General features: G+C 48.3%; 1 protein-coding gene across 2 annotated transcripts; it reads right to left on the minus strand.

The window, feature by feature from the left end:
• Positions 1-1,168: 1,168 nt before the first annotated feature.
• On the minus strand, positions 1,169-6,583 carry LOC123446852. Of its 2 annotated transcripts, none has more exons than XM_045123388.1 (2): positions 6,337-6,583; positions 1,169-2,964 (listed from the first exon to the last, which is right to left on the minus strand). In XM_045123388.1, exon 2 carries the CDS (start codon positions 2,654-2,656, stop codon positions 1,964-1,966), a length of 693 nt encoding a protein of 230 aa, XP_044979323.1. In that variant the 5' UTR covers positions 2,657-2,964; positions 6,337-6,583; the 3' UTR covers positions 1,169-1,963. The 2 variants fall into 2 exon arrangements, 1 of the variants encoding a protein (XP_044979323.1); XR_006631451.1 differs by lacking the exon at positions 1,169-2,964 and adding an exon at positions 3,950-4,097.
• Positions 6,584-11,073: the final 4,490 nt, after the last annotated feature.

Below are 11,073 nucleotides of genomic sequence, written 5' to 3' on the forward strand. Positions count from 1 at the left end.
GGTACACCGTATTCTCCTCACACCCTCACACAATGCGAGATGCCGTGATTCCACTATTGGTGCCCTTGAAGGCGGCGACTTAACCTTTACAAACAAGGTTGGAGCAATCTCCACACAAAGCTTGGAGGCTCCCAACAAGACCACAAAGCTTCACCACAAAGGAATGTGGCTCCGAGGTGACCTCAACTGTGTAGGGTGCTCAAACACCCAAGAGTAACAAGATCCGCAAGGGATTAGTGGGGGAATCAAATATCTCTTGGTGGAAGTATAGATTAGGGCCTTCTCAACCAATCCCTAGGAAATCAACAAGTTTGATTGGCTAGGGAGAGAGATCTGGTGGAAATGAACTTTGAGCAACAATGGATCTTGGGGGGTAAGAGGTGACCTTCTTGAGGAAGAAGACCCCTTTATATAGTGGGGGGAAGAATCCAACCGTTACCCCCACTGACAGCCCGAGCAAAGCGTTACTACCGCTGCTAGGAGCGGTACTACTGCACTGTAGGTTCACCAACCACGATAGTAAAAAATTACTACCGTGCCTACCACCGCTGAGGCTGTGGATGCGCAAAAAGTCCGACGGAGTGGTAGTAAAAAACTACTACCGCCCAGAGAGCGGTAGTGAAAAACTACTACCGCCCAAAGAGCAGTACTACCGATGTGCGTGCGGTAATACCGCTCGCACGAGAAGTACTACCGTTGACCCTTTTGCAGAGACAGGGAAGAAACAAGCTGGAGCTCCATTGAAGCAAGGGAAAGGTGGTGCAATAGAATTGTGTACGTGTTGATTCCACCCAAAACTTTCCGAAGTGGACCCCCTCTTAATAGTATGGCTTTCCTACGAATCAAATCCACCAAAGAGAAATGTAGAAAGTAACTGTCTTTGAAAGACTCCTCGGAGCACCGAATCGTCTTGTGCCTAGTCATGAATTATTTGAAATGCTCAATGCACACGATTAGTCCGCGCAGATATTGTCATCAATCACCAAAACCACTGAGGGAGAAATATGCCCTAACAATCTCCCCCTTTTTGGTGGATTGATGACAATACAGGATTTGCACTAAAGGATATAAAAGTAACATATGCAAACCCAAAATCTAAAAACTAGAGACAGGCTCCCCCTAGATGTGTGCATACTTTATAGAAAGGTCATGGTTTGTATAGCACAACAACCAAGGAATAGCACTCCCCTAGATTTTATAGACGAGGCATTTCTTGGAACAAACTGAATAAACACTAAGCATGGAAGCAAGGCATAGCATGTGAGCATGAAGATAAGGGCACATAATAATTAGACTCACAAGCTACTAACAAATTGGATAATAATGAGATAATAAAGATAGAGGAGTGATAGCATATGTCTCACACCATATGATAGAGTACGACGTCTACTAGTCTCACACACAAAACAAAACCAACCAAAGTAGCAACGAAAGTTCAACGAACAAAGCGACACCGAAAGCGAAGAAACTTGCAAATCCTACACTCTCTCCCCCTTTGGCATCGAGACACCAAAAGGTAGAGAGGATTCCTAAGACACAGGTGGTAGCTTGAGATGTAGAGGAATCAACCATCAGACTCCTCATCAGACTCCTCATCGGTCTCCTCTTATGTCTCCTCATCAGACTCTTTATCAGACTCAGCCCACTAAAGATTCTTCTTTTCCATCCAAGCAGCTTCAGGAGTAATGTCTTGCTCAGACCCACAGGAGATGTGCACGTCGAGATTCCTTAGATTCAGCTTGTTGCACTGACGGCTCTCCTTCTGAGCATCATGAGTCATGTACTGCCCCTTCGCATGCATGCAAAACAAAGTCTTCATCCGGTCCTCGAGCTTCTTAGCCCAAGATGGCTTGGCAGAGGAAGGCACATGTGTCTCTGGAATGCCCTTATCCTCAGCCGCATCCTCATCATCATCCTCATCGGTATCCGCGGTGGCAGCAGCAGGTGTAGTTGTGGTGTTGGATCACTTGTTCTTCTCACGTAGCTTAATAGGCTCATGGCGGATCCAGTCGGGAGCATGAAACTCTATATCTAGAAAGGACACCGACCACTTTGCATGTGTCAAGTAAAACAAATAAGGGCCATAGATGTCAACCTTACGATGAAATATTGTCGGCTGTAGCTCACTCCACATGACGTGAGACACATCAAGCAGTCCAAAGGCACGAGCCTGCCCTTTCTGACACATCAAAAGCATATCCACCAGGTATGAATGCACCTGGTCCTTGTTGCCAACGCACAGAAAAAGAGTGTTGCGAAAGATTCGGTGCATGACATCAAGGAATTGGTTCGACACGTGAGAGACCTCACCAGATGGGGACACCTTCTCAATAAAGTAGGGCAGCAGCTTCTCCTTAGGTGTAGCAGATGGCTTTGCGTGTGGGTGCAAACCAAGTGGGTTCTCAAGCCCCTCATCACGAATGTTCATAAGATCCATAAACTCCTTCCAAGTAGCAGATAGCCTCTCCCCATTGGTCACCCAAGTCATAGTGCGCTTCGCATCAGTGTGGAAGTGGATTGTGACAAAGAACTGAGCCACAATCTCAGGATCAAAGTCAAGGTGAAACGTGATAAGCTCCGCAATCCCAAGCTGTTCCACCATGTGCAGAGGTTCACCAAAGTACGTCAGGTCCTTCTTGAGATGGTCCATGTCCATCCACTGAACTGGTACATAGCTATTTTTCTTGGTCTTGATCACATCTTCATAAATGAGAGCCTGCTACATGGACTATAACAGTTCACATCCCTGGAGATGAACCCTATCGATGACATAGGGGTTGCTCTTCCGGTGAATTAGAAACTATGCTTGCGGCATAGTATCCCAATTGAAAATGTTATCCTTGTTCTTGTAAGCGGGCTGCTTGAAGTTGCACTTCGGAACCTTGAATTCCTAGCATGCATCTGGATTGCGAAGTCGCTTGGAACTGGTATCCCGAGAAGGGTTCGAGCTCCTGGAGCCGCCACCTATGACACGCAACGCAAACATGAGAAAATGACAAAAGAAGTCAAGGAAATACCAAAGCAAACCAGAAAACCCGAGAGAAATGAGAACTAGGAGGACAGAACATGTGAGATCAGGGAACAATGGTAGTATCGCAGGTCAAGCGGTAGTAAAAATTTACTACCGCGCTGATAGTGGTAGTACTGCTCCTGGGAGCGGTAGTACCATAGTTCAAGCGGTAGTAAAAATTTACTACCGCACCCACTACGGTAGTACCGCTCCAGGATGAGCACTAGTACCGCATGGGCGAAGACTGCGAGATCTGACATACAAAACTTCAGATCTGATATTATCGGGGACCCAAACTCACATGTTGTATGCTACTAAGTAAAATTTCTACCACACAAGCACTCTCCAACCATCCATTCATGAAAAGACTGTGCCATGCAATGATGGAACCTAACACATATGCCCCCAACCCTAGATTCAACAAGAACGAAGCAAATAGAATGGAACTAGGGGCAATACCGAGGTCCATGGCATGAGAAAGAGGAGGGAGACGATCCAACCAAACGGAATGGGAGGAGAGTGGCCAGAGAAGGAGATCCGGCGAGTCCCTCCGGCACTGTTTCTTGATAAGAGAGAGAGAGAGACACGAGATGAATGGGTGAATGGGTATGGGGTGAGAAGGAACTACCCCCTGCCCTAATATAACTCCCCATGGCCCCGGCGACACGGTAGTACCACAGTTATCACGGTAGTACCGCTTGGCCAGCGGTAGTAAAAAAAATCTACCGCTCGCTGAGCGGTAGTACCGCTTGTCCAGCGGCAGTAAAAATTTACTACTGTACCTAGAGCGGTAGTACTGTGTTGTGGCGCTCCGCCTGATTAGCACTGTAGCCAGACGGTCGCCGCACATGCCAGCCCAGGAAATCACTCTAGCATGCACATTTACAACAGGTATCATGAACATAGGCATTTCTATTAATGAATATAAGAGTTTTACATGATGAGCTACAAGGGTGATGGCAGCGGAAAAGCTCTATCTAAGGCAGCATGGTCTTGATGCAGCTCCAATCCATATGGATCTGACTCAGTTACGCTTCTAGCCTGCGAACGCTCTAGATCCTTGCATACGACGGATCCTTATGTGAACCTGGCCACGTTAAAAGCCGCTGAGTACTTTTGAATGTACTCGCAAATAAACCAAACTAACATATACACTAAGCAAAGCGATCCATGGCATTCAAGCATGTATTTGTTATTAGAACAATATGAATCATCATGACCTAGCATACCTATGTAGCAATGTTAATTATCAAGATATAACAGGGTTATCTAGCAAGATAACTTCTAAAGTTAATGCGATAAAGTAAAGCACATTAGGTAAATGAATTATACTCCGACTATCCTCATGATCTGGTCTGAATCTGATCCAAATCCAATACAACTCATGTGGTCATCTGACCACTCATCTCATAGCCATCCCATGTCTAACATGTCATATACCGGAGATCTTCCCATGTCTACACCAGACGAGTTCTTCCATCATTATCATCACTCTTACGGTTGATCACTTACTGAGATCTGGTCGGGCTGTCCAATACCATGGACTCGGCTATTCGAATAGATTTGACACTCTACAGAGGTTGCACACTTTACCCACACTCTGGAGCACTGACCTCGTGATCCCATTCGGGTGGACCAGCATTACTCCAACGAAACTTGCCTGAACCGTGACCCTCTCATCGTACCACTGGCAACCACTCTCCTCTGGAGTCTTGCCCTGGGTGGCCCTGTGTCCTCATGACACCTGCCACCGTCGTGGCAAAAAAAAAACTGTCCCAACCGGGGACGGGCCCAACTCAACTTAACTTGTCTCACAGGGTTATCACCGCCTACCTGATCAGGGTAGCACGCGTGCATAACCCTCCCTCTTTGGAGGTACCGGTGAGAGCGATCACGCGAACAACTCAAGTCACAGCCGTCCCATATCGGCAAATGTGGTTGCAAGGATAAGCCCAGACAGGTGACTCGAGATCAACTCCTTAGGTTTGGCTTAACAACATATTTATCAAGCATGGTTGTTGTCAACAATGACTTAACATGATGATGATCATGCATGAAATAACAACGGTAGAAATACCACAACCTATCTCTATATTATGAGTCATTACTAAGACAGTATGTAAATGACAGGTTATTACTTTACGAGCTCTAACTATAAAGTAGACCCTCAGAACCCTCGCATAAAACCGGCAAATACATCGGTAGCCACCAGAACGGTCTTTACCACACATATCTGGGACGTTATTGGAATAACTCAACCCCGGCTCAAGACGGCTGGAAAGCAGCACAGAGCATGAGGTGTTGTTGATAAGAATAACGTAGCAGTTCCCTAAGACGACCGAAGAACACCTCAGAGCATAGGGTCACTGCCACGGAAATAAATTCAACATCTGCCCGAGACGGCCAAAAAGCAGCTCAGAACACGAGCTAGCTGTCGACAAGAGAATTATGAAGTTGGCATCCACCTCGGACGGCCGAAAGCAGCTCAGACTCAGGCGTGGTGCCATTATTGAAGAAGATGCGAGTAAGGGTTCCTCAGAGTCACATACAGTCCACTACTACGCATGCAATCACAAGCATATTAAGTTAATCATGCACAAACAACACAGAGCAATGCTTTAAGGCATATATCAGATGGTCAGCTTGCCTAGGGTTGAAGAATACTCCCGGAAGAGGTGCGGAGAGTCCGCAGAAAGGATCGCTGGGATGGATCTCTCTCGAAGGGGGCTGATTGGAGTCAAGGGCAAAACGGTCATTTTCACTGTGTCACCACCTTGTGAAAATGATACCATCCTGACGGGCTCGACGAGACGAGGATGTGGGCTTTGGAATCACCCCAATCGGAGTCCCGAGCAAAAAGATACAAGCCTTTTTTTGTTAGGGACCTATTTGCAAAAAGAATATTTCCACAAGGGTCCCTGGGAGCTCAGTGAGTCGCCCACTTTGGAAGAATACGCTTTCCCTAGGGGAAAGCGTAATCTTTGCCGGGTTGTCTCCACTGAACCAGCTGGCGGTCCTCCAGCCGCCGACAGGTGGGTCCCGACCCCACCTGTCGGGTCCTCTCTCTCTCCTCCCGACGAACAGAGGCACCGGCGAGACTGCACGGCGCCGGCGCACGTCTGGCCAACTCCAACCACCTCGGGCTGCGGGGAGGGCACCGGAGGCCCTGGGGTGAACCGCCGCATCCGTCCCGGTACCACACGAGCGCCAGAGAGCTCGGAGTCAGGCGGGGCATTGGCCACGGCGGAAGGCGGCTCCGGCGAGGTTGGGCATGTCACCATAGTGCACCAGAGGCGGGGTAGAGAATTGGGTAAGGGTTAACGAACCTTGGGGGTTCCTCTGGTCACAGAAGATGGACATGAGAGGTTCGGGGCAGCTCCAATTTGGGAGGACCAAGGCGGCGGCCGTGGCGGCGATTGGATGGAACTGTAGCTCCTCGAGCTTGATTAAGAGGCCGGGGAGGAGGCTAGGAGGGATAGGGAGAGTGCTAGAGAGCTGAGGTGCTCGGGGAAGGGCTCGGGCCGCGGCTTTTATAGCCGGCTGGCCGGAGCGGATAGGAACGGCCACCGCGACGTTCTTATCAGCATGTTGTTGCTCGCGGGTGGCGTGGCTGGCTGGTTGCGGGCGTCGGCAAGCGTCCGACCTGACGAGAGGCAGGGAGAGGCGACAGCTCGAGAGGAAGGAGACAAGGGAGAGGTGACGGCTCGGGGCACGGGCAGAACAGAGCTCCGGCGAAGCTTGTCGGGGCGCGGCGAGGAAGAGTCTCGAGGGGGAAGATGCGGGAGAGGGGCCATGTGGACTCGGTGGAGCCGTTAGGCATGCTCACACTAGCGGGGGCTGGCCGGAGGCGACGGCACGGAGACAACACAGTGCAGAGCGCAGTTTCTGGATGCTCAATGCGTGGTCACCACGGCACTGCCCGTTCTTGCTCGCGTCCAGTTCCCAAACCTTGTCTCACAAGTGACTCTCTGGTCAAATGGATAAGGGGAGTATCTGGAGCGAGCTGGATAGCTGTGAGGAGAACGAATTTCGCAGAAGAGGGTTTTGGCAGCAAGGTGTTTGAAATGATTTATGAGCAATTGGCTAAGAGAAACAAGCTGGATTTTGGCATGGGATAGTCATCTACTAAGGTGGTCATTATGCCAAAATTTAAACACCAATCGACCAGTGTAGATGGTACTTCCTTTGAACACTTACAAACTGGCCAGAAATGGAAAAGAATTTTCTGGGACAAATTGGCTAGATTCATTTGGCTCAAATTCGGGGGAGAGGGTTAATTTGGATATATGGAGTTGCTGGAAAAAATTCAGCTCATTTGGGAATGCCTACATGGTATTTCCTTCACAAAGCTGCCAAATAGGCAAAAACTTAAAAGAACTTCTTGGACAACAATGAAGAAGGGGATGGAGCTGATTTTTGGTATTCACTAGTAATTTAACAATATAAACCACCATGAAAAGTTTCAGCTCAAGTAGATCAATGAATAGAGCACTTCCTTTGCAAATTTCCCAACTGGACAGAATTTGCAATTTGATGTTGTGCTCAAAATTTGAACTATAGGGCTTGGGATCTTGATGGAAATGAGCAAGATATGGATAGGAGAAGCTCCATGAATTATTTGGGATTTTTATTGGCTACCAAAATGGTAGTATTTTTAGAAAGTGCCCAAAATGCAATATTGGCATTAAATAGGAAAAGGAAAATTTCCTTTATTCTATGATGGCCAATATTTTATGGGAGCTCAGTATGGTCACCAAGAATATCTCTACAAGTTTTCATGAGCATTGGAGATGGATAGCTATTTTCCTGGATTTAATTCCTTCAACTAGCAGAAAAAGGAATTAATTATAAATCAAAAATATTGCAAATGACCTAGCAATATTTTTGCATATCCAGGGTTTAAAGATAGAGAATGATCATTGGGAAAAGTTTTGGGAGGCAACATGGCAAAATAAATTGGGGTTCCTTTGAAACACGAGAGATCAGGGTTTCCCTTCCAGCAATTCGAAAGGTATGGTTTTGACGGCAAAACCCCGAGAAGAATCTTGGGTGGAAAGGCTGGACTGGGGAGAATTCAGGGAAGGCAAGGCTAGATGACCATCTTCACATACCCAAGAGCGAAAGAAATCCGATAACATCGAGAAAAAGAAACGGGAGTCAAATCGGCAAAAGAAAAGAAAAGAGGGAGCGAAAACCAGGGTGTTACAAACCTACCCCCTTAAGAAAATCTCGTCCTAGAGATTTCCAGGCTTACCTCCCGGGGAAAGGGAACTTACCTGTGTGCGACTTGGATCCATCAGTTGTCCTGCCTTCATGGATTCTCTGACTTTATAACTGTCTCTTCGGAGGGACCAAGGGTTGTATTTGCACATGGCTTCCTTGAATCCTTCTCTTTCTCGTCGGGTATACCATTTATTCTTATAGTGGTCTTGCGGGGTGGGGTAGTGGGTATTGTCAATTGAACATTGTAGTTCCAGGGCCCGGAAGTATCTGCTTCGGGCTTTATTGTAATGCTTCGTTCCCTGACTATTATGGGTAATACATCCTTTCTTGGTACCAAGCTCATGTGCTTGTATATCCTCAAGTGAATGGGAGTGGCTTTATTTTTGCCGTGTCAGAATGCTCGATCTAGTGGTTCCTTATGGCTTATGTATCCTAACGTTGTTCTCAGGTGATCCATAACTCAAGGAGTTATCCTGATTGAGCTATTGCTGCTATATCCTCAACTGCACTCATGATCACAAAGTAATCATATACAGTAATCTCTTATTCCAATGACGTCATGATGTCTATGAGATGTTGTTGCCGGTGTGCCTTGAACTATTTGCCCTTAATGTCTTGTTTAGACTCTGTTGCTGGTGGGGATGGCTCTGTCATATATAGTCTCGGTAGTCCTTGTTGTGATCACGGGGATGTGCATAGTATGCCTATCACTTGGTGCATCTTTTAGGTCATAGCTTCTTATCTGGGTTGATGGTCCATATTCATGATGGGTGCGGCAAACTCACTTGTGACCGTAAGTAGTACATTGGTGTGGCCACATATGCAGGAGTCCAACAAGGGTTGGTAATGCCTCTTTGCCTGTGAAAAGGTATCTTGTTGACCGTCACGGAGGTCGTTTTCCCACAACTTCTTTGGTCTTGAGGACTCCTTTGATGTACTTTTCATGTTACGCCAACACCATTCCTTGATTGTTTTCCCTGAGCGTTGGCTTGTTCTCACAACTTATTCTTGTGTATTTCGTAGGGGTTGCGGTGCTCATATTCTTGTTTTCAACGTAGGGCCGTTGTTTCTCTCACATAGTTATTCCCATGCATGAGTGGCTCTCATGAACTGATTCACTAGACTGTATGTTCACAACATATGTAAGTGTAGGATAGATCCTTCCATCACCACTGGGTTCTGAGGCGAATGTGTGTACCGGCTAGTTCTTGCTGCTGACAAGCTTGTTGTCGGCACAATGCCCTGTTGGAGAAGACTGAATTCCTTATACTCGAAGCTTTTGCTAGAGTAGCGCGCTGAAGGAGGCTGGTTATCATCCTCAAAATCTTTCCTTCATGTGGTTTGCTGCGGAAGGTCGGGTTCCTTATGCCAGAAGCTTTCCCCGGTAGCTGGATATGGGAGTGCCGTATCCCAGAAGGATCTTTAACCGAGCGGCGTATCGAGACAGTTGTTGGGCAACGTAGCATAAATTCAAAATTTTCCTACGCATATTCAGATCTTCCTATGGAGAGACCAGCAACGAGAGAAGGGTAAGAGCATCTTCATACCTTTGAAGATCGCTAAGCGGAAGTGTTACTAGAACGCGGTTGATGGAGTAGTACTCGCAGCGATTCGGATCGCGGTGTGATTCCGATCTAGTGCCGAACTACGACACCTCCACGTTCAACACACGTGCAGCCCAGTGACGTCTCCCGCACCTTGATCCAGCAAGGAGGAGGGAGAGGTTGGGTAAGAACTCCAGCAGCACGATGGCGTGGTGTCGATGGAGAGACGAGGTCTCCCGGCAGTGCTTCGCCAAGCACCGGCAGAGAGGAGGAGAAAGAAGGGCAGGGCTGCGCCGAGGGAGAGGGAGAAGTCTGTCTCCCAAGGGCCAAAACCCCTCTCTATTTATAGGAGGAGGGGTAGGGGTTGCGCCACACCTAGGGTTCCCTCCCTAGGCGGCGGCTAGGGTGGGAGGGGGTGGCGCACCACCTGGTGGGCCCAAGGCCCACCTGTGCCTAGGGTTTGCCCCCCTTCCCTCTCCCCTGCGCATTGGGCTGAGTGGGGAGGTGCACCAGCCCACCTAGGGGCTGGTTCCCTCCCCCACTTGGCCCACCTTACCTCCCGGGGTCGTTGCCCCCCTTCGGTGGACCCCCGGGGCCACCTCCGGTGGTCCCGGTGGTCCCGGTAAGTTACCGATGATGCCCGAAACACTTCCGGTGTCCGAAACCATCCGTCCTATATATCAATCTTTACCTCCGGACTATTCCGGAGCTCCTCATGACGTCCGGGATCTCATCCGGGACTCCGAACAAATTTCGGTAACCTCGTATAACAATTCCCTATAACCCTAGCGTCACCGAACCTTAAGTGTGTAGACCCTACGGGTTCGGGAGACAGGCAGACATGACCGAGACACCTCTCTGGCCAATAACCATCAGTGGGCTCTGGATACCCATGGTGGCTCCCACTTGCTCCAGATGATCTCATCAGATGAACCACGATGTCAAGGATTCAATCAATCCCGTATACGATTCCATTTGTCTGTCGGTATAGAACTTGCCCGAGATTCGATCGTGAGTATACCTATACCTTGTTCAATCTCGTTACCGGTAAGTCTCTTTACTCGTTCCGTAGCACGTCATCGTGTGACTAACTCCTTAGTCACATTGCGCTCATGATGATGTTCTACCGAGTGGGCCCTGAGATACCTCTCCGTCACACGGAGTGACAAATCCCGATCTCGATTCGTACCAACCCAACAGACACTTTCGGAGGTACCCGTAGTGCACCTTTATAGTCACCCAGTTACGTTGTGACGTTTGATACACCCAAAGCACTCCTACGGTATCCGGGAGTTG

Source organism: Hordeum vulgare, chromosome 4H, assembly GCF_904849725.1.
Source record: "Hordeum vulgare subsp. vulgare chromosome 4H, MorexV3_pseudomolecules_assembly, whole genome shotgun sequence".
Lineage (NCBI taxonomy): Eukaryota > Viridiplantae > Streptophyta > Magnoliopsida > Poales > Poaceae > Hordeum > Hordeum vulgare.

Excerpts from the sequence above, each read along its gene's own strand:
- LOC123446852 (XM_045123388.1), bottom strand. The coding sequence starts at position 2,656 with ATGGACATGGACCATCTCAAGAAGGACCTGACGTACTTTGGTGAACCT.